This window comes from Copadichromis virginalis, linkage group LG8 (genome assembly GCF_057382275.1).
Source record: "Copadichromis virginalis isolate Kocher_CV1m ecotype Utaka linkage group LG8, C_Virginalis_male_GT1.1, whole genome shotgun sequence".
NCBI classification, from domain to species: domain Eukaryota; kingdom Metazoa; phylum Chordata; class Actinopteri; order Cichliformes; family Cichlidae; genus Copadichromis; species Copadichromis virginalis.
This window is the reverse complement of record NC_140625.1, coordinates 820,966-847,403: the sequence shown is the minus strand read 5'-3', so window position 1 is coordinate 847,403 and position 26,438 is coordinate 820,966. Positions and strand designations below refer to the sequence as shown.

At 43.9% G+C, this 26,438-nt stretch overlaps 2 protein-coding genes and 1 long non-coding RNA gene across 7 annotated transcripts; 1 reads left to right on the top strand and 2 right to left on the bottom strand.

Moving 5' to 3' along the window:
* Positions 1 to 239: 239 nt before the first annotated feature.
* On the bottom strand, positions 240 to 19,440 carry LOC146702469 (uncharacterized). 5 transcript variants are annotated; one of them, XM_085465349.1, is made up of 12 exons: positions 10,688 to 11,236; positions 10,569 to 10,603; positions 10,170 to 10,334; positions 9,927 to 10,061; positions 8,340 to 8,378; positions 8,118 to 8,258; positions 7,439 to 7,518; positions 7,291 to 7,314; positions 6,807 to 7,060; positions 1,007 to 1,123; positions 811 to 932; positions 240 to 718 (listed from the first exon to the last, which is right to left on the bottom strand). In XM_085465349.1, the coding sequence occupies exons 1-12, from the start codon at positions 10,740 to 10,742 to the stop codon at positions 644 to 646; spliced, it is 1,242 nt and encodes a 413-aa protein (XP_085321475.1). In that variant the 5' UTR covers positions 10,743 to 11,236; the 3' UTR covers positions 240 to 643. The 5 variants fall into 5 exon arrangements, with proteins under 5 accessions (XP_085321475.1, XP_085321476.1, XP_085321478.1 ...); XM_085465350.1 differs by having other exon boundaries at positions 7,291 to 7,311; positions 10,688 to 11,234; XM_085465353.1 differs by lacking the exons at positions 240 to 718; positions 811 to 932; positions 1,007 to 1,123; ... (6 more) ...; positions 10,569 to 10,603; positions 10,688 to 11,236 and adding exons at positions 12,857 to 12,983; positions 13,499 to 13,624; positions 14,165 to 14,203; ... (6 more) ...; positions 18,881 to 19,056; positions 19,298 to 19,440 and having other exon boundaries at positions 10,175 to 10,334.
* LOC146702468 (uncharacterized) lies at positions 18,000 to 19,517 on the top strand. Its single transcript, XR_014921834.1, has 2 exons — positions 18,000 to 19,093; positions 19,434 to 19,517. It is a non-coding gene; the product is annotated as an uncharacterized LOC146702468 (long non-coding RNA).
* Positions 19,518 to 19,712: 195 nt separating this feature from the next.
* On the bottom strand, positions 19,713 to 26,067 carry LOC146702467 (uncharacterized). The gene is made up of 5 exons (XM_085467290.1): positions 25,930 to 26,067; positions 23,148 to 23,947; positions 20,525 to 20,586; positions 20,188 to 20,226; positions 19,713 to 20,079 (listed from the first exon to the last, which is right to left on the bottom strand). The coding sequence occupies exons 2-5, from the start codon at positions 23,664 to 23,666 to the stop codon at positions 19,713 to 19,715; spliced, it is 987 nt and encodes a 328-aa protein (XP_085323416.1). The 5' UTR covers positions 23,667 to 23,947; positions 25,930 to 26,067.
* Positions 26,068 to 26,438: the final 371 nt, after the last annotated feature.

The following is a 26,438-nucleotide window of genomic DNA, read 5'->3' as shown; positions in this document are numbered from 1 at the left end:
GTGGAAAGTGAATCTCACATGAAGCGGAGGAGCTCAGAGTTCTCTCACTAGTCTAAATATCTTCAGAAGTGAGTGCAGATAGTAGTGGGAACATTTACTCAAGTACTTAAAATACATAAAGTCTGTGTTTCAGGTAGGTGTTTCCATGTTATACTAGATTCTGCTATTGTCATGGTTGGCTGTGTGGCAGGCGAGCAGAAGCGGTGGACGCAAAAATGCAGGACTCTTGGAGACGGGAATAAACTGAAAACGCAGCTTTATTGCTGGAAGAATGACTGACAAAATAAAACTTACAAAAGGAAAACAAGACTCTAAAGCGAGGTGCTGGAGGACTGGACATTACAAACACACAGCAGGTTGAAGGTACGACGCGACAGGGAGCCCAGGAAAACACAGGGCTTAAATACACAGGGGAGTAATTAGGGAATGGGCGGGAGGGAGGGAGACACAGCTGGGAGAAATCAGGCTAACGAGACAGGGGAGAGGTAAAACTGAACACACTGACATAAGACATGAACTTTCAAAGTAAAACAGGAAATAAGAAACAAATCACAAAACCGCAAACATATCCACAGTCATCCAGGACACACATATATATACACTCTGCACAGTTATGTGTTAAAAATACAGTAGATCAGGTCCATCAGTCAGAAACGGAGCCTGGAGACGTCTGAGACAAAGCTTTTGTAGCTCTTTGTCGACGTTCCTCATAATATTTCTAAAAAAAAGGGAAAAGTGAGAAAACAAACATCGTTAGGCCAACAGTGTGATTTTGTGTGCTGAATCGTGTATATGTATGTGCGTGCGTACCTGCAGGTTGTCGTAGTGTTTCTGGCTGCAGCAGTGGAGTTCCTTGGCGGTCTTCTCATTCAGGCAGAAAACAGAGCAGATGTTACAGAAAAATCCTGATTTAGGGACCACAAACTCCTGACCTGCAGAGAAGCAGAAACAGGAAGATTAGACAAGTATTAACAACACATTTGAATTTAGAGTGTGTGTGTCTGACCGATGGGGCTGTTAGGGTTGAACTGAGGCAGTCTGAAATCTGCTACAACACACGGAGACTGAGAGCGAGATCGCTTTGCCTCAGCTCCGACAAGCTCCCTCCTGCGTTTAGCCACAACTGAAAATGAAAAGAGCGACACGTTAATCATCAACGAATCTGCTACAGGAGCCACTGGGTTTATAACATATTTAAACATTCAATTATAACTCAATAATAATTGAACAAATGATTTCGATTTACTTGAAAAGCTGAAACGTTCATCGGCCACTTTATTAGGTACACCTGTTTGACTGCTCATTAATGCGACTCTCTAATCAGCCAATCACATGGCAGCAACTTAGTGATTTAGGTATGTAGACATGGTCAGATGACCTGCTGAAATTCAAACTGAGCATCAGAATGAAGAAGAAAAATAATTTAAGTCACTTAAACGTGGCATGTTTGCTGAGCTTAGCATTTCAAAAACTGCTGATGTGCTGGGATTTTCCCACAGAAGCATCTCTAGGGTTTACATAAAACCGTCTGAAACAGAAAATATCCAGTGAGTGGCAGTTCCCTGGAGGAAATGCATTTTTGAGTTTAGAGGAGAATGAAATAACTGCTTCACGCTGACCGGAAGGCCAGAGCAAGCCAAACAACCACTTATTACAATGCACAAGTGTCATGAATCGCTGTGCGGCAGGCAGGAGTAGGACCCAAAATGCAGGACTCACAGGCACGAGGGAATGAACTCAAAAGGCAGCTTTATTGCGGAACAGAAGATGATAGGCGATACAAAACTAGACTGGGAAAAACTAACATAAGGCTCACTAGGAAACACGGGGGAATCACACACAGCATGAGGGACGACGTCACGCTGAACAGAGGGAGACGCAGACAGAAATACACAGAGGGTTAACGAGGGGAGTGGGAACACACGGGGAACACAGGTGACACTGATAGCCATAACGAGACAGGGCGGGGTGAACTGAACACTGACGGGAGAGGTGAAACAGGGAGCACAGAGGTTCAGACAGGAGGAGAGAGAGCACGAGTAGAACACCAACGTAACAGGCAGGGGAGACATGGAATAAACACGAAAGGGGACGAGGGCTCATAAATACATAGAGGGCACACAGGGGGAAGAGAGAGCACGGGGAGAACTTAGACATAATGGGCAGGGGAAGCATGGAATAAAACATAAGGAGAGACGAGGGCTCACAGATACACAGAGGGGCACACAGGGAGACATGAAGGGCAAGGGATCAAAACTAGAAGCCATAGAATAAATCACACAAGTACAATAATACGAAAATCACAAAGAACTAAAAACGCTGGGTCAGGAGACCCAGGACCGTGACAGTACCCCCCCCTCAAGGGCTGGCTCCAGACAGCCCAAACACAGAAAAACAAAACCAAACAGAAAACAACCCAGGGCGGGCGGCGGGGGCCCAGGACGGAGGGCTCGGAACAGAAAACAAAGAGCACAGAAAACACCGGAGCCCAAGAAAACAACCCAAAACACAGAGCAGGTCAGGGGGCCGACCGTGCGGAAGGCAACGGCGGAGACGCGGAGACAGTTCAGGAGGCCGACCGTGCGCAAGGCAACGGCGGCGACGCGGAAACAGTTCAGGAGGCCGGCCGTGCGCAAGGCAACGGCGGCGACGCGGAAACAGTTCAGGAGGCCGGCCGTGCGCAAGGCAACGGCGGCGGCGAAGGAGACGACGGAGCAGTTCAGGAGGCCGGCCGTGCGCAAGGCAGCGGCGGCGGCGAAGGAGACGACGGAGCAGTTCAGGAGGCCGACCGCGCGGAAGGCAGCGGCGGCCCTCCAGTCCCAGGCGTGCCGGCCATGGCCCGGTGGGCGCAGGGCCAGACGAGGCAGCTGATGAGGATGCTGGACCAGACGAGGCAGCTGATGAGGATGCTGGACCAGACGAGGCAGCTGATGAGGATGCTGGACCAGACGAGGCAGCTGATGAGGATGCTGGACCAGACGAGGCAGCTGATGAGGATGCTGGACCAGACGAGGCAGCTGATGAGGATGCTGGACCAGACGAGGCAGCTGATGAGGATGCTGGACCAGACGAGGCAGCTGATGAGGATGCTGGACCAGACGAGGCAGCTGATGAGGATGCTGGACCAGACGAAGCAGCTGAAGAGGAGGCTGGGGCAGACGAAGCAGCTGAAGAGGAGGCTGCGGCAGACGAAGGCTCTGAAGAGGAGGCTGCGGCAGACGAAGGCTCTGAAGAGGAGGCTGCGGCAGACGAAGGCTCTGAAGAGGAGGCTGCGGCAGACGAAGGCTCTGAAGAGGAGGCTGCGGCAGACGAAGGCTCTGAAGAGGAGGCTGCGGCAGACGAAGGCTCTGAAGAGGAGGCTGCGGCAGACGAAGGCTCTGAAGAGGAGGCTGCGGCAGACGAAGGCTCTGAAGAGGAGGCTGCGGCAGACGAAGGCTCTGAAGAGGAGGCTGCGGCAGACGAAGGCTCTGAAGAGGCTGCAGCAGACGAAGGCTCTGAAGAGGCTGCAGCAGACGAAGACTCGGAGGCCGGGCCAGGCGAGGTTGCAGAGGCTGAGGCCGGGCCAGGCGAGGTTGCAGAGGCTGAGGCCGGGCCAGGCGAGGTTGCAGAGGCTGAGGCCGGGCCAGGCGAGGTTGCAGAGGCTGAGGCCGGGCCAGGCGAGGTTGCAGAGGCTGAGGCCGGGCCAGGCGAGGTTGCAGAGGCTGAGGCCGGGCCAGGCGAGGTTGCAGAGGCTGAGGCCGGGCCAGGCGTAGCAGAAGCACAGGCGGATGTAGCCGGGCCAGGTGATGACGAGGCGGTCGCAGATGGCGGCTGGACAGGCTCCTCGGGCCCTCCAGCTGATGCGGCGTGAGGCTGAACGGGCCCCTCGGACCCTCCAGCGGAGACAGGAGGCTGAACGGGCCCCTCGGACCCTCCAGCGGAGACGGGAGGCTGAACGGGCCCCTCGGACCCTCCAGCGGAGACGGGAGGCTGAACGGGCCCCTCGGACCCTCCAGCGGAGACGGGAGGCTGAACGGGCCCCTCGGACCCTCCAGCGGAGACGGGAGGCTGAACGGGCCCCTCGGACCCTCCAGCGGAGACGGGAGGCTGAACGGGCCTCTCGGACCCTCCAGCGGAGACGGGAGGCTGAACGGGCCTCTCGGACCCTCCAGCGGAGACGGGAGGCTGAACGGGCCTCTCGGACCCTCCAGCGGAGACAGGGAGGTGCTGGCCGGGCTCACTGGAACCCCCAGCGGACGAGGTAGATGGCGGCGTGGGAGCCGCGGAGTCCTGGATGAGCTCATCCGAGCTTCCAGCAGGAGCTGAAGTAGAGCCAGAGAGGATTGGGACCCCGGGCTCAATGTTAAGCTGGCTAGAAAACCGCACTGCTACGGGGAACTGGGCCAAAGGTTCAGGTGCGAGCTGAGCTGCTGGACACACGGGGACCTGAGCTGCTGGACACACGGGGACCTGAGCTGCTGGACACACGGGGACCTGAGCTGCTGGACACACGGGGACCTGAGCTGCTGGACACACGGGGACCTGGGCTGCTAACGGTGGAGAAGTAAATGACTGCACAGGGGACTGAACTGATGTCTGTAGTAACGGTGGTGGTGAGAGTGGAGTAGGCAGTGGGGTTAATGACTCCACAGGGGAATGAACTAGAGGTGGTGACGGTTGTGGTGCTGGTGGTTGAGTGGGTGACTGTGCTAAAGGAGGCTGCACTGGGGACACTGGAGACTGCACTGGGGACACTGGAGACTGCACTGGGGACACTGGAGACTGCACTGGGGACACTGGAGACTGCACTGGGGACACTGGAGACTGCACTGGGGACACTGGAGACTGCAGTGATGGTTGTAAAGTTGGAAACCGAGCTGACGATAAGGCTGATGATTCCTCTGCCAACTGAGCTATTGACTGGGCTAGGGATTGAAATAAGGTTTGTAGGAAGTCAGGCTGTGGATGTGACTGTGCTATGGGAAGCGAGGCTGAATGTGGTGGAGGTGGCGACTGAGCTTCGGGCCGGGCGGCTAACAGAGATTCATGGCGAGTCACTCCTGGCAACTCTGTAGGCCTTAAGCTGTCCATGTTAGGAGTAGCCGTCTCTAAAACAGTCACAGCACAGGAAGATCCAGGTTTAGCAGAGTCAGTAATACCGAGCACAAAGGGATCCGTTGCGGACACAGGAGCATTCACACAAACGGTTTCTAAATATATAGGTTGGAGAGCAGAATATTGTCCGAGTTGGTCCGACTTGGAAGTGGCATGGAAGAAACAGTTAGTGTCACTCACCACCGGAGTTTGCTCAGAAACGTTAGGGCGGCGGCGGCGTGAGCGCCGTTTTCGCCGAGAGGGGGGAGGAGATGAGCCGGGCCGCGAATCCTCCAGCGGACCGGGCTGAACGTCCTCCGACCCCTCACACTGGAGAGGCAGCTCCGGGCGGACGCCTACGGTGGAAACAAGGAAGTCCCGGATGTGGGGGTGCAGCGCGCCGAACAGCCACGGGAGTCCGGACACCATCCGCTGTAGACGGGCGGCTACGACCTCCCGGTGTTCGTCTCCTGGCAGCGCCTCCCACTCCTGACAGTGGTACTCCACCGTATAGATCAAATCCTCCCGGAGCTCAGCGGAGGGGTTGTGAGTTGCTGGGTCCATTACTGGTGACGTCGTACTGTCATGAATCGCTGTGCGGCAGGCAGGAGTAGGACCCAAAATGCAGGACTCACAGGCACGAGGGAATGAACTCAAAAGGCAGCTTTATTGCGGAACAGAAGATGATAGGCGATACAAAACTAGACTGGGAAAAACTAACATAAGGCTCACTAGGAAACACGGGGGAATCACACACAGCATGAGGGACGACGTCACGCTGAACAGAGGGAGACGCAGACAGAAATACACAGAGGGTTAACGAGGGGAGTGGGAACACACGGGGAACACAGGTGACACTGATAGCCATAACGAGACAGGGCGGGGTGAACTGAACACTGACGGGAGAGGTGAAACAGGGAGCACAGAGGTTCAGACAGGAGGAGAGAGAGCACGAGTAGAACACCAACGTAACAGGCAGGGGAGACATGGAATAAACACGAAAGGGGACGAGGGCTCATAAATACATAGAGGGCACACAGGGGGAAGAGAGAGCACGGGGAGAACTTAGACATAATGGGCAGGGGAAGCATGGAATAAAACATAAGGAGAGACGAGGGCTCACAGATACACAGAGGGGCACACAGGGAGACATGAAGGGCAAGGGATCAAAACTAGAAGCCATAGAATAAATCACACAAGTACAATAATACGAAAATCACAAAGAACTAAAAACGCTGGGTCAGGAGACCCAGGACCGTGACAACAAGAGCATCTCTGAACGCACAGCACATCCAAGACTGAAGCAGATGAGCTACAGCAGCAGAAGACCACACTGGGTTCGACTTCTCTAAGCTAAGAACGCAAAACTGAGGGTACAATTCACACAGGCTCAGCAACGCTGTAAAATAAAAACGCTGCCTGGTCTGTTGAATCTCAGTTTCTGCTGTGACATTAGGATGGTAGGGTCAGAAATCTTGGATCCATCCTGCCTTGTATCAAAATCTCAGGCTGGTGATGGTGTGGGACATAGTCATCGCACCAACGGAGCATTTCTTAAACACCACATATATAAAATATATTACTACCACCAGGCTGAATGTCTGTAGCACAGTGAGGAGCACAAATATGAGATCAGAGCCACAAAATATCACAACTTGTCTTTTTATATTCACTTTACTGTGTTTTGGCTGTCAGAGCGGTGTATTTTGCTGATTTAAAGCAGCTCTTTGTACCTTTAATGTCGGCCATGCTCCATCCATCATTCTCCTCTCCCTCCTGTGTCTCGTCATCAGGACACTTGGGCTCTGGCTGCTGTCCAGCAGGGGCGGCTGCAGCATCGGGCTGGGTCCCTGCTTCCTCCTCGGTCCTCTGGCTCTCCGCCTGGCAGTCACCTTTGGTCACTGCATCAGTCGATTCTGCGGTCTTCTTGGTTTTCATTTTGAGGTTGTCACCAGAGTCTTGCAGACGCTGTTTCAGGCTCTTCAAACTGAATTTGAAAGCAAAGATGCCAGTAGGTTACCACGAAAAGAGGTTTGTTGTCACAAAATGTTCATGTGAAATAAGAAATTCCATTTCAAATTCCTAATCTAGAGTTGCTTATATCTAAATCACATGCTGCTCTTTTTGCATCTTTGGGAACTGTTTACTACAGACGACCTTGAGGAGCGTATGGTATATTTGACTCTGCCACTAAAGCTGAAAAAGAAAGATACTCACGACTCAATACGTCCAGCTTTACTGCTATGAAGAGGAGAGAAAGAAGCACAAGGTCAGACAGACATGAAGACACTTTAAAGAAAATGAAGAAACACAGTGTAAAATAAATTTCCTCTTTTTCTCACTTCTGATCGTGGGACACACTTACCAAGCAGATAAATAGTCCTTGGTGACTTTGCTCTCCATCACCTGTGTTAATCCACCAGGTTCGGCCATCTCAATGCATATCTGAGAGAACAGAACGGATATTTGAGCAACACAGTGGTACTCAATGGGTGTGCTACAGGCACGATTTGTATTGTACAGGGCGATAAAGAATTTGTCCTGGCGAGTTTCTTTACTGCCCTGTACGATAGTACAAGGCAAAGAAAAAAAAATCTTGGAGTTTTAAACTTGCAAATGGGAAATAAGTGCAAACATATTTCTATACTTTTGCAAAGTTTTGATTGAACAATAAAACCACTGAGCAAGAAACACTAAAAGAATAACTTAGCGCTGCCTCAAACTGCAGGGATCTCCCCTGCTCGATGGGCCAGGACAAAAGGCTGAACAGGTCATAAGATTACTACTTGGTTGAGAACTTGGTGCATTTCAGGCAGTCCTTCTTCACCAGTGTTTGCAAAGGCATGTGTAATTCAGATTGCCTGCCGCAGGGACTGTCTGTACATGGAATATTTAAACTTGCTCAACTCGTGTTAAAAAACCACAAAGTCTCCTTCAGACTCATTTAAAATGTTTCTCAATATGAAAAGAACAGCAGACACCATGACAAGCCTTGCAGCCTTCTGTAAAACATAAAACAGTTGCACGTGTTTATGAAATCGTACCCTGTTGGCAAGCGGCAAGAATCTGACAAAAGCAGCGATGGACGCCACCACTTCCATGATCATCATGACAAGGTCCACATTCACCTCGGAGACCTCCACACTCAGCAGCCGGTCCTCCAGAGACTCCGACTCTGGAACATGCTGAAAAACAACCAGCGTTAAGATCAGGGAGACCCGAGCCTGCTGCTTTTACAAGACAGATTTATGTGACTGCTGCCTTACAGTGGTGCTCCATTTCATCATGCTTCTATACATGCTCTCCTGTGAAAAGAGCAGAAGATGAAAGGGGATTACATCAATCGCTGATCCTCTGTTTGTACAATAAATATTGAATAACTCTCCTCCTGGTTAGAGTGTTTTTAATCTTCTATTGAGCACATTTAATAAGATAAATATTGGACTCCACTGTAAGTGAGAAGTGACTCGATCCTGGTTTGCATCTTTGTGGCAAAGGATTCATACTTCAGGACAGTAACGACACAACATATAACAAGGTTTTGCAGGAACTATTTGATGCTATTTGAGTCTCAGTGTCAGGTCTGACGGTGCCCCGACCGGCGCCCTGTGTGTATGTGTGTGTTTGTTCTCCTCTCTCTCGCTCTGTTTCTTCCTCTCCTGCTCCGCTGCGATTGGTACGCGGTCGCGTAGCAATGGGAGATCTCCGACCCGGAAGTGCTGCCGCTCTGAGCTGCTGTCCCACCTGCGACTGATTCCTCGCCAGCTGCTGCCAATCATCCACCGTCGTTGGCAGAGCTATTTAATGGTGTGGCTGAGTGACAGACAGCGCTGGAGTATTGCACCAAGCCTGGTAGTGACTCGAGCTCAGCAAGGGTAAAGCAAGTGTTTGATAGCGGAGGGAGGCTAATCGTGGCTGTTTTGCCTTTTGCCAGGAAGCGAACGAGGCGGAGAGACGGAAGGAGAGACGTCACTGATGCACGGGAGTTGTGTGGACACACGAGGAGAGACGGGGAGAGGAGCACTGAAGGGACTTGCACTATGGATAACTGTGGATTGGCTTCACTGTAAATAAAGACACTGTTCAACTTTAACGAGAGGTCCGCGTCTGGGTTCACTAACTCACCATCCTTAACACTCAGTGACTTTCCGCAACAGTTGTCAGACCTCAATTCCTCTTAACATGTAGCTGTGGAGAGAGCTCTCAGAAAGCTCCTGAATAGCTAGCCCACAAGGAAACTTGAGAGGGGAAACGCTGACGCTAGAAGGTTAGCAGCGACTGAAGTTTCAAAATAAGTAAGGGCATTACTTAATAGTCAGTAAAACACTCTGGAACCTATGTCTGGGTCTTTAAAGTTTACACGGGGCTGACTTCACAAGGAGCTCTGTGGAAATTTAAAGTGGTGGCGGAATGACGTGGGTTGTCGCCTACGAACAGAAAAGTGGATAAAGTTCATGCAGCTTTTGTGCTGCTGTTGCAAAAAGGAAGGAACAAATACAGACGAAGTAACAATAAATAGTTGATTTGAAATTCATGCATATTTTTAGTTTTTCCATTTCTTATTCAGATATTTATCAATGAGTGACTTATATGTATGTATATATTGTATATATTGTGCTATTCCTTACTTCTTGTATCTGTCTGTGTTACTGTTTGTACTGTAACCAATATATTTCCCCCAGGGATCAATAAAGTACTCTGAGTATTCTCATTCTAGTAATATTAGCCCAGAGAAGGATGATGCTGTGCTCACTCCTTAGAGGAGAAATCTGTTTTGATTGGGATCTGAATAGTTTGAGTGAAACAGGAGCATGCCCCCGATTTAACAGCCCCCGATTGCTCCATTTTCATACCTCACTTGTACCAGGAAGCATGTCTTGTAAAACAATGTGGATTCTGAGCGTCCACTCTCCAACAGTAACTGGATTTTTGAGGTAATCCCTGGCGAAATCGCAGCACGCATCCCAGCTGTTAAAAAACACAAAGGCCTGGAGGGGAAAAATGATGCAGAGGAAACATTCAATATCAATCATTAAATTGAATTCAATTTGCAAATGCAAATTTCTCTGTATCAGCCTGCTGGGTCTACTCCTCACCCTCCTCTGCAGTGATAAAACGATTATTTTGTAGTACAGAGTCTGAACAGTCTGATCAGGGACGTAACGCCACACCAGCTTGGTGACATCCTCCTGTCTGTAGTTTCCTTCTGGCAAACCGGTCAACATGATGGTGGAGAACGTAGAACCTTGAGATTGGGCTTTCTGCAAGACACAAGGTTCAAGAACCAAAGTTTATTCGAAGAGAAACTTTGCGGTACTTTTTAAAAAATATATTATTATTACTGAGCACATAGAGAAGACAAAATGAAACCAACTTTAGCAGAAAAAAAGAAATGTGGTTTTTGAGGTGAGTATTTGGAAAAATGGACACCTCTTGGTATTTACTCAAGGATTCCTGTTTAACACATGAAACCTGGGTTTATAAGATGCACTCACCTCAATGTCATCAGGTTCACTGACAGTTAAATACTCTAGAAGTGTAAAACAGACACAGTTAGTAACAGTCAACACTTTATATCTGGAGGTTAATTTTAGTTTCCAGCTGTTTCTCTCACCTGGGATTGTGAACCAAGGAGAGACAGTGGGGAACACAAAGGGACTAGTTGTCATTGTGATCCAATATGGTGAAGTGCTGCGTTGTGGGATGGTAATATCTTCTGTTGGGACAGTTGCACCATCAACAGCAACCTCGCTGTCTGGCAAAGCTTTGTCTGGCAATCTTGGTGCTGCACAAGCAAAAATAAGTTTTGTTAAAAGTTTTGTGGGGGAAAGAAAAGGAAAAACGAGTGGTGCAAAACAGGTTTTTAATGTTTACAATGATCCAGTAATATCAATGTTTTGACTTTTATTTGAACTTTAAGCACCTTTACAGATACCCAAGGTATCATAGACATCAGAAAAACAACGATTAGTGGGTTAGATCAAATGCCAGACTGAAAAAGTGCAGTTTAAGTAATGGCTCTGGCTCATGTGTCTGGGGCAGAGACAAGCAGAAGGAAATTGACCACTGATGGAGCAAAGATTTCTGGAGGGGCCAGAAAAGAGGTCAGAGAGATAATAAGGCAAATGAGCATCAAAGGATTTGTGGGAACCAGAATCACAGTGTTAGTGGATAAAAGTTGAGGGAATGTGTCACAATAGAGCTGGGCGATATGAGATTTTTTCATATCACGATATGTTTTTTTCATTTCAGGCGATAACGATATCTATCACGATATAAGCCAAATAACTATATTTGTAAGATTTAAATGTGCCGTTGCTCACAAGTAAAATGTGAAATAATCAGCAGCTTGTTTTTATTTAAATATTTATTTCCCATAATAAGTTCAACAGGGTAGATGTACTTAAGGAACATGAGACTTTTCCAGATAAATAAAGGCAAATATTGCAAACTACACAAAAGGCAGCCGCTAAAGCGTTTAAGTTTCAAAATAGAACAAACGAAACAGACTAAATTGTCAATTCCACTTAGAAACAAAATATTAATTCTAAAAATAAATCTTAGTTTGTTTTACAGAAGAACAGACAAAACTAACTAACTTTTGTCAATATCAAATAAACTGAGAACTAAAAGGAAATTCTCAATCTCCCCTTGTTGTATAGCTTAGCTTTTCAAACAGTTTTAACAGTTACTTTAGTCTGACAAAAGCCGAATGACGAATTAGCGCTTCCAGTCAGAGACTGAGGCTACGTCCACACGTACACGGGTATTTTTGAAAACGGAGATTTTCCGTTTTCGTTTTAAAAAATAATCCCGTCCACACATAAAGGCAGAAATGAAGGAAAACGCTGCTATGAACATGCCAAAGCAGCAGGTGGCGCTAGATTCCTAACCGTGCCGAAATGTTGGCCAATCAGAAGTCTAGAAGCCTCGGTGGGAAAAAGTAAACAAAGCTGCGGCATAGAAGCAGAACCGAGTCGTAAGTGTGGAGGGACAGTAACTGTGTGTATATGTAAGCATTTAAACACTGCAGAGAGTAGAATTAACAGTAACAGTATTGTAGAAATTCATTTCACCGAAACAATAACGTGGCGCACAGTGTGACGCATGCACCAGTTTATTGTATTTCCAGACTTGCTTTCGGCACAATTTACAGTGCACGCTACTCTGTTTTTTGTCAGACTTGAAATAGCCGAAATACCTTCACACTACGGAACTTCTATGGCTCTTCCGTTCGACAATCTCTCCGGCATTGGAACCATCATCTGTTTTCTCTTCGGTCACGCTCGGTTGATTTTTCTAGTCGGCGCACTCATTTCCTCCATTACCCGCTGGCTGCTTCCCAAACAAACACACGTGCGGCTTGGCACTTGTGCTGTACGTAACAAGTCACGCGACGTGACGCTGCGGCTGTGATTGGTTCGGCTCTGCGCTACTTAATTTGGATTGGCTGACCTTTTAAAAAAAAAAAAAAAAAAGAGGACAAGAGCGGCGAGGTCTATCGCGATAGCTTAATTTCTCTATCGAGTAAAAGTTATATCGCGATACATATCGTTATCGTTCTATCGCCCAGCTCTATGTCACAATGATTGATTGTGAACAACAATAAATCAGCAGTTTTGTCTGCACTTTATCCACAGCCCAGGGGAGACCTGAAAAATCTATTCATGAGTGTTTCACAAACAGAAAGCGAAAGAAAGGTCTGACCTTCCATTAACTTAACCCATCTTTTTGTTTCCGTTTAATTCATATTTGTTTAAAATCCCATTTAAAAAACACTTACGCAGTGAGGTACATCCACACTGTGGTATTTTCAGCCTTGACAATTTGTGGCCGGTGGGCCGTTTTAGAAGGCTGTACCAAACGCCAAGGCGATCAGCATCACGAAGAGACTGAAATTCGATAAACACCTGAAACACAAGAAAGAAAATGTATTCTGAACATTTTACCTTCACATTGTAAATGTTAGAAAACAAGTGCTAAGCACACGTGGAAAGAGTGAACTAAGTACAGCTTTATTGTGGAGTTCACTGGATTCAAGAGTCAGAAATCCTGGCTCAATGATGCACTGGAGCCATGCTCAACATGACCCCTGCACTAATGCTGTAATGTGATAAATACTAGTGCGCATGAGCATATGAAGAATTGCTCAGCGAGCAGCTTATCGGCAGTCTCTCTTTACTATCGCTATAGTTTTGCAGTTGTGCTTTCCTCAAGATAAGTAGCATCCAAATCTAGACACATTATCTCTTTTGAAGGATGGATTTATGAAGGTTGGTGCACGTCCTTTAGTTTGGTGTGCAAGCGGTTAATCTGTCAATTTTTCTGTATGGTTAAGATTACACTTACACAAGCACATATCTCACACAGCCTTTCACAGACTTCTAACACATGCACTTGTTGGCATTTATGAGTGTGTTTATACCTTGTTGAGAAGAGGCAGGTAGTTTCTTACACAATCCATTTTTTTCAAAGCTTCTCTGAGATGCCGGGACTCGCCTGGCGAGATGTTCCTGATGTAGATTAATCGTGCTCCATTGTCAGTCACTTGCTGCTTCGAGAAAACCGGGTTAACGTGAAAAAACAACAACCCCACAAACAGTATGACATTCCAAACATTCTTATACTACAGCTCCAAGATCAAGGCCATAAGTTTGCACTTATATTCACACAGCAGGTATGCACCCTGGCAGCTATCTTCATTTTCCAAACAATTTATAATTGCAGCTCTCGCTGTTTTTGATAACACTGGTTGAAAAAGTATTTAAACTAATGTACACACAGTGCCGTGGAAAACGCATTTGGCTCGTTCCCAATTTCCTAATTTTTTGCACAAGTTTCAAATCGTTAAACAAATGTTTAAAAAAAATACAAAATGCATTTTTAAATGAGGATTTAATTTATTCCAGGAAAAGAGTTCTCCAAACCTTTCCTAGCCCTGTGTGAATATCTGAAAAAACGGGTATGTCCCCATTTTTCAAGGTGTTTTGACTTGGATGTGAGTGCTTCCAGTTATGACTTTATACTCTGACCAATAAATCTAAAGGTATTCGAGTGCAGTCTTTGTTTCTGAGATATGTGCGTTACTTACATAGCATAGCCGTTTCATCAGAGACTTATAAAACTCAAGCTGAAAGAAAAAAAACAGTTCAAAATCATTACATCACTTCGGATTCGGTTCGATTTATTTCAGCTTAAAGGTATTTTTTTCTACAAAAAGAAATATTTTTTACATTTATAATCACACTTTAAATAAACAAGCAGAAACAAATATTTTCAAATAATTGTAATAACATCTGTCACAACAGTAGATTGCATTATCTACACACAGTGCTTACCGGCGTCATTAAAATGTTGCCCTTCTCAACCTGCAGTCGAAGTTTAGAACCACTGAGAATAAAATCGTGATTTTCTGATGCTAGCACGATGTTTTTAGCTGCCACTGCTGTCGGCATGAGGGCAAAAGCCTGAAGGAAAAACAAACAACCAAACACTGATTTTTACTGAATAACCATGAAGACAGGCACTCACAAAATATGTATTAACTAACTAAATGTTAGTTAGGTCGTCTTAGAAAAGAGATTTAGAGCGCCATTAAAATGAAGGTCATAACCCAGCCCAATGCAAACTGGTGCTTACCATGCGTGCCTGTGGTATAACGTAGATCGTGTCGTCGTAATACTCAAATCGGTGTCGAGTGAGCAGACCGGCGATGTCCTCCTCTGCGTAACAGCCATCGTGATACTCTGGCAGGTTGCTTATTAACAGCACCTTGTAATCAAGCGAAACAAGCTGTGCAAACGAAAAGAATTTCAGGATCAGTTCACAATTGCAATGGAAGAAATTCCAGACAGAAATCTGAAAAATGCAAACATTAACTTATAAACCTCACTTTGAGCACTGTCTACAACTATGAACACAATCAGGTACCTATTACAAAATGTTTCTGATGCTAATTTTCCTTTACTTCTTTTTTTCTTTCTTTGTTTCACGTAGTGCAGCTCTACCTTGACTCACTGACAAAAAAGGCAGTAAGAGTCAGCTATGAAAGTACTTTTCATTTAAGGTGGATCCATAAACAGTGATAACTGATTCCCAAAAGGCAATGTGTAAACAGCACTATTGCACATGTCAAACTTGGGAAGGAAAAACCTTTTTAAGCACTCAAAACCACCATGTCCTGGATGACTGTGCATATAATTTGAACATGTTAAACTAGCTTTTCAATAAAGGAGTTTTAGTATGTGTTAGTACATGAGATAATTGTTTTATTACAATACTAAATTGGTAACCAAGAATGGTGCAATTCTATTGGTGTCTATACTGACTACAAAATCTCTGGTATTGCGACATCCCTAGTGAATTTTTAACATTTTTCTACATTTACACCTACTTGAGCGTCACCTGACAATGAGATATAACTACAAACTTGTAAAACAAACTGAACTATTTCAGATCAAAACTTAACCACTTTGATAAAGCATGTTTTTCTTACAGGTATAATTGAAGTGTTTTTTTAATGTTACCTTTGAATTGGGAAGTTTGACTGTCTTGAGACAACCTGTGAAGTGCAGAGCAAAAGAAAAACCAAAAAATAATTATGAAATAGAAAATATCTTCACATTGAGAAATCTTTCATACAGATCTTTGGGGATTTCTTACGGATTCTTTCTGGACGCAGTTGCTCTTGTATCCGCTCCCAAAATGTTGGGTGGGTAACAGCGACCGGCTGATCCTTTGAGATCTTCTCTGCAGTCACAGAGTCTTGGAATAAAGGAAATGTAGTTAAGTTCAATAGTGGTAGTTTAGATAGGATGCAAATTACCCAGCTGATCTAAATACAAATCTGCGTGGTTGAGGCCGTTTCTGCTTTGGAAGCCAAGACTTTTGGCTCACCGTCAACTGCAGCACCTTTAATTGGTTCAACAGCCTCCGTAGCCTTGGCTGTATTTTTAGGTGCCACTGCAGCTTCCTTACAAACACACACACAACGAACATACATTAGTTTGTATTACTACCAAAACTGTTAAGTTACTACATTCACACTAAGAATCATACATGAGCACTTGTCATGAGCTTACAAGTATTTACAGACAAGTTGGAGTCTTCCATGCAAACCACAAGCAACTGTGGCAACTTGCAAGCAACCAGTGCGATTCCAAGGATGTTTTCAGTGCAATGTGTATATATAGATTTAAAAAATGCATAATGCAACACAGCAAAATAAAAGTACAGTGTGTATGCTTTCATAGCATTAGACTTGAGCGGAAGCTTCCTGACATGGGGATGACTATATAAAAGCTCAGTATAATCCAAAGTAACTATGAATTTGAGGGGTGCGAGACTGTAGAAGAAATGTAAGGATAACCAACTGACTTTAAACCGCATAATGAATGCAGGACTACAACCGTGAACGGACAGTATATTTATAGAGAATTGTAGCTACGGTGCATAAATATCTATCTTAGATTGCAGAAGCAAACCAGGAGACAAACAGGAGAGGAACTTTCTCTCGATTCACAAGTAGGTCAATGAACTCATCCATCTATAACAGTGACAGGGGCGGATCTAGAAGGGTGGTATGGGGTGGCAAGTGCCACCCTAAAATGATCCCTTGCCACCCCAAGTGCCACCCCAGTTTTGCATATGACAGTGTTGTTTATTAAAATAAGACAGCATTAACAGTTTGAACGTAGTTACAGTCAACAGTGAATATAAATGCTAAAACTGAAAATATTGCATAGTGTTCCCCCCTCCACCATTAACAAATGGTTCAGCCCATAGCAGGACCGGCTTTTTTCTTGTTTTCAGTAGCAAGCGATGCTTATGATTGTGCCAGAGCACATTCTGAACAACACCATGGGAATTTCGCTTTTTACACAGGTGGGTGGATGTTACACTCTGGAAATGGAAGGAAGGTGAGTGTTATTAACCCTCTGTGGTCCACGGACACGCTGCACCTCCAAATCACATGACTGATGTAAGCTGACACAGCAACAAGCTGCAGCCACGCTGAGTTTCTATTTCAGCCCACATTGAAAATTCGGACTTCAAAGTTTTTAAATTTTAATTACAGGCCAGTAAATCCAGAGTTATGATAATATATATAAGCCACGCTTTGTTCTAAATACTGTCGTCACGTTTTTGTGTGTGTGTGTTTTAAGCGTTTTGTAAGGACAGCACGAAAACAGTAAAGAAAGAAAAAAAGCCACCACCTTCCTAAATGTACCATGTCGACCAATTAAAAAAACAGTCAACGCGTGGGATTTGATTGTTTAGGAAGAGGGAAACGTTTTAGGAGTGACGGTAACGGCAGCGAGACAGAGCAAGCAAGTGAGAGAGAGAGTTTTTAGATGTGGGAGATTTGTGACGTTTAGTGTGGAGTGTTTACTTAGTGTGTTGTCTTGTGTAGTTCTGTTGTGTAGTCGTTTTGTTTTGTGTGTCAGTGAGGGCACTAATGAATGTCACAAAGGCACATTTGCAATGTAAACACTGTCACTAAGTAGAAAACCAGCGGAGTGATACAGCTGCTGTTATCAGGCCTGCAGGTTTGTCCCTGTGCTGTTCTGTCTTTTGGTGGACAAACTTTTTTTTTACTGGCACACATAGTTTGTGGGGCATCTTAGTGCGACACCTAATTGTTCTCTCATTTTAGTTGTAGTAATATTTTTAAATTCTTATACAAAATGAAAAAAAAAAAAAAAACGGCAGGTGTATCGGCTGCATTTTTAGATAAATAGTTGTATATGTTTACAAAATGTACAATTTATATTTGCATTTCAAGTTATAAAAATATACTGTGGTGTTTTTTTTTTACAGTAAAAACATACTACTAGGATTTTACGTTCTTTGTGTGGTTTCAGATCAGTAATACTAATGCAGTATGTCAGTGAAAAAAACAACTAAATTCAGTTGAGCTGAAAAGAATGACACCAAACAAGGCAAGGGGAACAAAATAAAATGAAACAATCTGAGGGTGAAATACAAACGTAAACTCAAAAGGAGTCAAAAATGGCCGATTGTATTTCAGACCTCAGTGGGTTCATCCAACAAATCATGAAAAATTAGGTTTAAATTGTTGTTCATGACAGTGCAGATTTCTGACATTTTGTGTCATTTAAGCTGTAACAATGTGACTGTTTTCTAACAGTGTGTCTGGATTTTATACTTGTTGGGCTACATATTTATTTATTATACAGGCTATACAGAAACTCACATGTTTTATGTAACTAAAGTGTGTAATTATGTGGGCTACAGACAATAATTAAGTTCTAGACTATATTTATATGAAAAACGTGTATACTTACTGCATTTGAATTATTCTAACCATATGTAACCACCTGCATATGTGTTTGAAAAATAAGAAGGCTTCGATTTTGCCACCCTATTTGATTTCTTTGCCACCCTAAGAAAATTTCTCTAGATCCGCCCCTGAACAGTGAACAAATTTCAGTGTACATACCTGTAATTTTGACCTAAACAAAACAACTGACTTAGTTTTTCAAAATGTTTTCTCCATAGCAGAAATCACATCACTGTGACAGAGACTACTTACAGTCCCTTGTAGCCTCACCATGGTCGGAGGGGAAGATTTGCCAGCCTGTGGAAACACAGGGAAGAAAATTATGAACAAACCAAATGCAGATTTCATCATGACAACTTGACTCAAACTATCTGCTTGTATAAATCTGTGTTGAAAGATTTAATCTTGGTTGTGTGGCATCAACAATCACGTCATCTGTCACTGATCACATTATAAATTGTCCAAAACTGTGCATTCATGAAAAAAGGCATAATATGAAGTCACCTCTGTCTTCTCTGTGCTAGGCGTCCCTTTAGTTGTTTCTGGAGATGCAGAACGTGAGGACGATGATGATGATGTTGATGGGGACGACTTCATCTTGACTAGCTCAGCCAGCAGGGCAGGAGCCAAAGTTTTGACGACAGTCTCCAGGTCAGACTGGTTTGATAAGGACTGGAGAGCTAAAAGACCACAGGTGCAAAAGAGATTCACACTTTGGTGGGTGCCAAGTCTCGAAAATCATCTACCGTTTCTGAAAGTTTTATAATAGTAGAAAAAACTATGCTGACATTTCTGGTGGCACTGGTCTTTATTTATCCTTTACATTAGTAAAGTTAAGGTTGTGAGGGGGGAGGAGAACTTTGATCTTAGAAAAACTAATGAGTACATACAAAAAAATAAAACATGAAGCAATTTTCAAACCTGATGTTTCCAGCAGTTTCTTTGCCAAGATCTTTGAGCTGCTTGACTTCTTTCGCCTCGGAGATGACCTCTCAGTCGACGATCGCCTCTCCCAGCTTTTCCTCGGTGATGAACGTTTCTCATCTCTTCTTCTCAGTGAGGATCGTCTCTCGCGGCACCTTGAGCGTGATCGATATCGTGAAGAGGAAGGACGGTCATACCACGAGGAGTCAGAATGAGACCGGGACCTGAAAAAAGTATGGATCAAAGAACTTAATAACTCAGAAACATCTCAAAGCACACACCCAGCATGGATACAAAAGGTAAATGCTGTCCACCAATTAAGTTTTTTCAAGTTGATATTTTTATATATATGTTATATTTCACCCTTTAACAATCCACTGGAGAGCTAAATCTTCTTGATTGATCCTAGTTCTCAAAATGTTTGTTGGACAGACCTGCGATTGCGTCTGGACCTGTACAGAGATCGTGATTGGCTTCTGTGTCTCTCCCTTCGGCGGCTGCGTGATTGAGAACAGGAATGACTGTTCCTCCTATTCTGCAAGTCACGGTGGCGACGTGGGCTGCCGGAGCGGGAATGGCTGCTTCGCCTGTCCCTGCTACGCTCCGAGTCACGATGAGTGCGGGGTCTGCGAGAGCGGGAAAGCCTTCTTCGCCTGTCGCTGCTTTGCTCCGAGTCACGATGACTGCGGGGGCTGCAGGAACGGGAACGACTCTCATGTCTGGTTTTCTTCTGGGAAGTCTCAGCAGACGTTGCGGGAGAGGGCTTGGCACCTGACGCACTAACAAGTGCATTAAAAAGAAAAGCACAGTTAAATGAAAGAAAATGAAAGGCTCCAATGCTGGCATGTTTTTTTATTCGCCAAATGACTTCAAATGAAGATATTTACCCTCGCGGTGATGCTATTTCACCGTTCCACTCTGGGTATCTGTGGAAAAACACAGGTACATTTTTGTCAGATGTTGCCAGGTAGAATGTCCTTAAAAATATATTATTGTTCATTAATTCAAAAACTTAGAAATGTATTCAGCCTTTTAACAATAAATCATTAAGGTGCTTTACAGGAACGCAACAAATATGACAAAGAAAAATGAAAAAATACAAATGAACAGTTCTTAGGAAGCTATCCTAGCATTACAACCCCGACATCATTTCGGCACAACCATGGTTGCGCTGCCCCAAAGATATCGGTTCATAATCACGAAGTACAGAGAAGAAAGACTGACTGCTTTCGCAGAAGTTTGCAGTTCTCGATGTGAAGGCTGGTATTCTGGTGGGAGACCCAATCCTAGTGGTCACAACAAAAAACAAACATTTAGACCAGATTCATTATTATCAGGAGCAATGTTTGTCATTGACATCACTTGCTGATAAAAAGGTCACTAAACTTTGCAGTGGCCTTAAAAAAAATCTTAAAATATTAACAGTTAGTCCTTCACTGAACGGAGAAGCATTATAACATTAGCCAGGAGCCTGGATTGCACTTAGAAACCTTCATGGGCCAAAAACAAAACAGGAACAAATAAGCATGACACATTATACCTCTCCTGGGATACAATTTTAAAGATGAAATTATTTAGTATATATGGAAAACACAAGTCAAACATCTGACTACAAACAACCAAAACAAAAGGGTCATCTTAGGCTCTGGATTCTGGACTCTCAGGCTTAGGGGTGGGTTTTTATAATCGATTCATCGATTAAAATCGATTCTGGCTTGGATAACGTAAAATCGATTCATTAAAATCCTGAATCGATTTTTTAATATAAATTTATTTTGCCCAAAATGCCAGAATCTCAGGTGACATCTCACAAAATTTCAAGAACCACCAAACAGTTAAGACAGTAAATGAGAGCAGGAACACGGCTTCTGCACATAGACTTAAACACACAGCGCGACCCGCGGATCAGAATCAGTGAGATGTCGCCTTTCTCACGGTCGGGGCTGAAAGCCGACAGCTCGCTGATTCTGATCTGTCGGCGGGTCCGCGCTGTGTGTTCACGCCCTTTATGAGCCGATTCTAAAGCTGTTAGTTTGATCTCTCTCCAAACAATATTGACCGAACCAGCAGCAAAAGAAGATCCAAACGCTTCACATAAACATCATCATGAATTCACTCTGACTTTTACTGTTTTGCTTCCACCGCGATGCACAGCTCTCTCTCCCTCTCTCTGTACTTCAAGAACAGTTTCCCTTTCTTCATTATTCGCTTGCTTGTTACGCACAAGTCTACCGCTGTTTACAGGCTGTCGGCCGCTGTTTTTTTCCCTTTTACCTTCTTCCGAAAAGAAAACCTCATTTCTGCTGTTCAATACTGAACAAATTTAAACTTTTTAAAATTATTCAAAATGTAAAACGCTTAACCGTGTCTCTAATAAAACCGCTGTAACGTCAGAGGTGATGTTCATATGTTGATTAATGGTTTTCTTTCATTTTTGATGTACTGCAGAATATTTTTATAAAATCCCAGGCCAGGAAAATCACCTTCATGTTTTTCTGTGTTTTATCTTCAGCTACTTTGACACAAAAGCATCTGCTGTGACGCTTACACCTGTGATAAAGTCTTGCGTGTGTCAGCTTCCTTTTGATTGATACAAAAATATGTAAATGTACTGATCTGAATTATAATATTTCTGACTGTCAAAATTTCCCAGATTTAAATCGAATCGAATTAAATCGAATCGTGGATCGAATCGATTCGGGACCTTGTGAATCGGAATTGAATCGATTCTAGAAATCAGTGACGATACCCAGCCCTACTCAGGCTCTTCTTATGGCATCAAAATTTCCCAAGGTTCCAAGAAGGTCGTCTCAGGAGAGGCCAAGTTTGGATTAGGACAAAATGCACCACCTATGTTGATCACAGTTAGAGTAGCGACAGGAAGATGATGTTGAAATAGGCCAGAAGAGGAAGGCGCTGTTTCTTTGACGAGGAGCCCAAATGTGAAATTTGGTGCAGCAAAGGAAGGCACATCCATAAAGAGAGATTCAACAATCAGTCAAATTAAAGCTGGTGCTTGTGTAGCTCATGACTGGGCGCTGCGCCCAGGGTGCTTATGTTTGTGGTAGTAAAAGTCTTGTGACACCGAAACACTAACTTAAAGTATGAGCAAAGAAAATTAGTATAACACAAAAACAAGGTGCCTACTGATATAAAATAAAGGACCAAACACACTATTGTTCACTCTAGTGACAAAAGACAAAAAGGGGAACTTTTACATTCAGCAACAGTTCCAGGAAAAGCAAAGCTGAATGAGCACTGTGGAACAGTAGCCCAAGGACAGAGACAAATGAAAAAACAGCCCTCTTCCAACATTTTCTGATGCACAGGTTCTTCATGCTTGCAGATTCTTCCTCATCACGTCATCTGAGGCCTTGGCTCCATTGTTAGCAAATGCCTTGAATGTCTTCGCATGGGTTTACATCAAGTCAAAAGACATTAAATCTATCAATTGCAAGTACAGACCACTGAAGTTTCTGAAGGTCTCTTTGAAGTAGTTTTTTAAATTACAACATCTGGTAGACATATAGTTAAGTTTAGTCTGGACTGTAATCCTTCAAAAGTTCTGTTACAGAATACTGAATTGCAGAAATATGGGAAAATGTGTCCAAATGTTTGCAGTCCAAGTTGGTAGTCTTCCTACAGTCATCATTATGCAGTAATAGTGAATAAAACAAACCAAATAAACTTTAAAGTAGCATCCATGAAGCTTTTTCAAAACCAAAATCCTATAATGGCATTCAAAGTCAAATAATTAAAAACAATCCCAAAACAAAACAAAAAACATTGCGTTTCAAATAAATAAAAACTGACTGAAAGCAAAAACATCGAACAATCTTCGACTTACCTTCATCTGATTACATTCCTTGTTACATAGAGAGCAGGTATGCGGAAAGACCCTAGGTGAAGTGGCAGTGTAGTCTTGCATCTGGGCCAGCACTGGGATATCCTCTGTCACTTGTAAGGTAAAAGGCAGGTTGTCAGGAGTGATCTGATCTTCAGAGTATGAGATTGGATGTTCCAGGTCCTCTTTTTCAAGTCCAAATTGCATAAGGATGTTCACAGCTGTTTCTGAAGTAGACTCTGCAGAGCCCACAGGTTTGGACTTCTTTATGTCCTCTTCCATTGAAGTCTTACTCCCTTCTGGCCTGCAGCTCATTGGCATAGTTAGCAGTGATGGGATTGTTCCTCCAGATTTTGCAGGAGACGCAGATGAAACTCCAGAAGAGCTAAAGCTGGACCCAGGCCCAAGATGAGGAGGTGTCTTATGAGAGTCTCTCTCTGCCTGCATACTCGACTGTCCATAGCGCCCCTGGGCTGAACTTTGTTTCCCAGAGGCATAGGGGTTATATAAGGGATGGGACATGGTGTTAGCAACCTTCAGAAGGTTTAGTAGACTGATGGCTGCAGCTGTCAGGAAAGGGGGGTGTTGTAGATATAAATGGGGCGCGTGTATTGGTTCGGCCACCAATAGCAATGGCGTTATTTATCTGTGTCAACGCAAGGCGGGCTTTCAGCTGAGCCAGCCGCAAGCATGCAGCTTGCTGTCCGATCAGTAAAGAGCTCCCTGGGAGCCTACCATGTAGGGGGCTCTGTTTGTACCCTGGTGCAGGAGAAGGGGTGTAACGCTTCGATGGCAATGGAAAGCTGGAAAGTTAAAAATAAAGAAAACAAAGAAAACAGGTTAATGAGTTGTACTGGGCCTCAGAATCTTGGAAAGATGAAATCCACACAGATGGACCTGGACTGGTGCAAACTGCCATAAGTCATGAACACATCCTCCTACCCCCTAAACATGATCGCAACAAGCAGGATTCACTGCACTGTTAATGTTAGCTATGTTATATTGCTGCCTCTGTTCGGTGGTGTCGAGCCAAACGGACTTTAACGTGTGTTTGAACGAGCTGACGGTTCACTCGTTAAGCTGAAAGAAAGATGCTTTAATCACAGCAGTCACACATGTGTCCACTGTACCATCTGGGAACTCTTCTTGTGTAGCACTCGTAATAACACAAACACTAAATCCTCCTTCTCTGGTGCTGTTGTGTAGCAGTGTGTACACCTGAGACTGTCACCTGTCTGTCTGTCCTGCACTCTCTCTCTGTTTCTTTCTCTCTGATTGTGGAATAAAAGTATGAACGTGTGTTTATAAGTTACACTTGTGTCTGAATCCTGCAGCTTATCACACATTTCATTTCCATGTGTGACAACTGCAAGTGTCCAGAGTGAGGACAGACTGAGGGACCCACTGCTGCACATCATCTGTGAGGCTTTGCAGCCCTGATGATCCACCAGGACAAACTCAGCAGTGTGTGAGGAAGAGGAGGAGGAAGAGCCAGCAGCAGCTGACAGATGGAGAGAATAGACAGACTGTTCCCTGTTTGTGAAGGACTGCTAGGAAAGTTTAACATAACTGTCTGTGCTGAATCAGTCTTATTAGGTAATGTTCAAATAATGTTATCATCCCAGTGTTTTCAGTGTGAGAGAAAGTACTCAGGGCCTTCAAGTTACAAACTATGAAAGGCAGCAACAAGTTCAATGTTCAGAAACCTAAAGTATGTATCAGCAGCAGAATGGAGCTAAAATAAATGTTTGTTTCAGTTCTATGAAGCTTTGAGTATTTTGGATCAGTAGCACTGCTGTGTTTGTTGCATCATATTGCTGTAATTGTTTATATGCTTTATATATTCTGAGCTAAGTTGATCTATAGTGTTACATCATATTCTATAAGGATGTTATGTGATTGTAGACTTTCTGCCCAGTTTGACCCATTTAGCAGAAGTCAGCCTGTTTAAGGCTCTGATATCTATTCTGTATGACTTAAAGCAGTTATGACATGGTCTGATTTTCTCACCCAATAAAGGAATATTTCATGTATCAGTCTACTCTTCATTCTATCAGACACAGTTACCACAGCTCGCACATTTTCTTTTTACACATATATGTAAGCATTGAGCCAAATTTAGTAATGCCAGCATATTAAACGAACAATATTTGTCTTTTCTATATGATACATCTATATACACACTGTCAAACATACTTGTCTTTGAGTGAAGATTTAAGGAGATAGGAAATATAAATAATTGTAACTTGAATCTTATGGCGTTATTTTTGTGCCACTATTCTGAGCGCAAGTAAAAAGAATTTGAGCATAGTGGCACTAAAATAACGCCATAGAATCTTTACTGAAGCTCAGTATTTGACACAGAGTTCGAACTCACTGCTGTGATAACTAATAATGATTAAGATAATAACTATCATATTGGCCATATTATATTTACATTACCAAAGTAAGATGACTTTAGTCTCATGAACAACATGAGCTAATTGTTATTTACTAGCTAATCTTAAAATGACTGTTCAGTACAAAAATGAAGCCCAACAATCATGTTTTACAGTCGTGTGGTCTCAGCCTCAGATACTTATCACATCACACAAAGCTCATGTAGAAACAAATGAACAAAATATGTTCTACTCCGTTTCTGTCAAACAAAGCTGTATGAAACGTTTCCCGCTTTTAGTATAACGGTTGATAGGCAACCTGGGCAGCGCGAGGGAGGCTAGACCGTCCCATTTCACAAGCCTACAAGCCTGTTTTTGTTTTCTTTACAACAACTCGGTGTACATACCGTGCTTTATATGTGTGTAATCCCTTTGTTCTGGTGTGCTCAAATGTATACTCGCAAAAAACTTCTTGCAATCTACAACTTTGCTAACGGAAAGTAAACGCTAAACGGTAGCCAGGTGACCCAGCGCAACGATTTCCGTTTCAATGGGCTGCCTTCAAAATAAAAGCACGAACGGAAACGGCAAATTTCAAGATACTGTAGTAATTCCACTAAAGCATATTATTAATGTTTTGCTTTTATTCCACTTGTTTTGTAGTGTATTGCATTTATAAAATGAGGTTGCTGTTGTAAAATGTGTGACTTTGGGATATCCTTTAAGTGTGTGAGCTCTCATAAAAAGAAAAAAGAAATTTGTGGGATTAAAATATAATTACATTTTATCAAGAATCAAGAATCGCACTAACTGTGACATAAAAAATGTGGCATTTTACCCAGCTAACTATTTTAATTGGAATTATGTTTTGTAAAATATATTTTTTGTTTTTATTTTTTGTTTTTGAAGGCTCTGA

What these genes read in the sequence shown, in the direction of transcription:
- LOC146702469 (XM_085465349.1), bottom strand. Translation starts at nt 10,742, where the DNA reads ATGACAACTAGTCCCTTTGTGTTCCCCACTGTCTCTCCTTGGTTCACA. An exon ending in TGCTTCCTGGTACAAGTGAG is followed by an intron (nt 8,379 to 9,926) that starts GTATGAAAATGG and finishes CTCTTTTCACAG; the next exon opens with GAGAGCATGTATAGAAGCAT. An exon ending in AACACTACGACAACCTGCAG is followed by an intron (nt 719 to 810) that starts GTACGCACGCAC and finishes CCTTTTTTTTAG; the next exon opens with AAATATTATGAGGAACGTCG.
- LOC146702467 (XM_085467290.1), bottom strand. Translation starts at nt 23,666, where the DNA reads ATGTCCCATCCCTTATATAACCCCTATGCCTCTGGGAAACAAAGTTCA. An exon ending in TGCAAACTTCTGCGAAAGCA is followed by an intron (nt 20,227 to 20,524) that starts GTCAGTCTTTCT and finishes GTTTTTCCACAG; the next exon opens with ATACCCAGAGTGGAACGGTG. An exon ending in GAAATAGCATCACCGCGAGG is followed by an intron (nt 20,080 to 20,187) that starts GTAAATATCTTC and finishes TGCACTTGTTAG; the next exon opens with TGCGTCAGGTGCCAAGCCCT.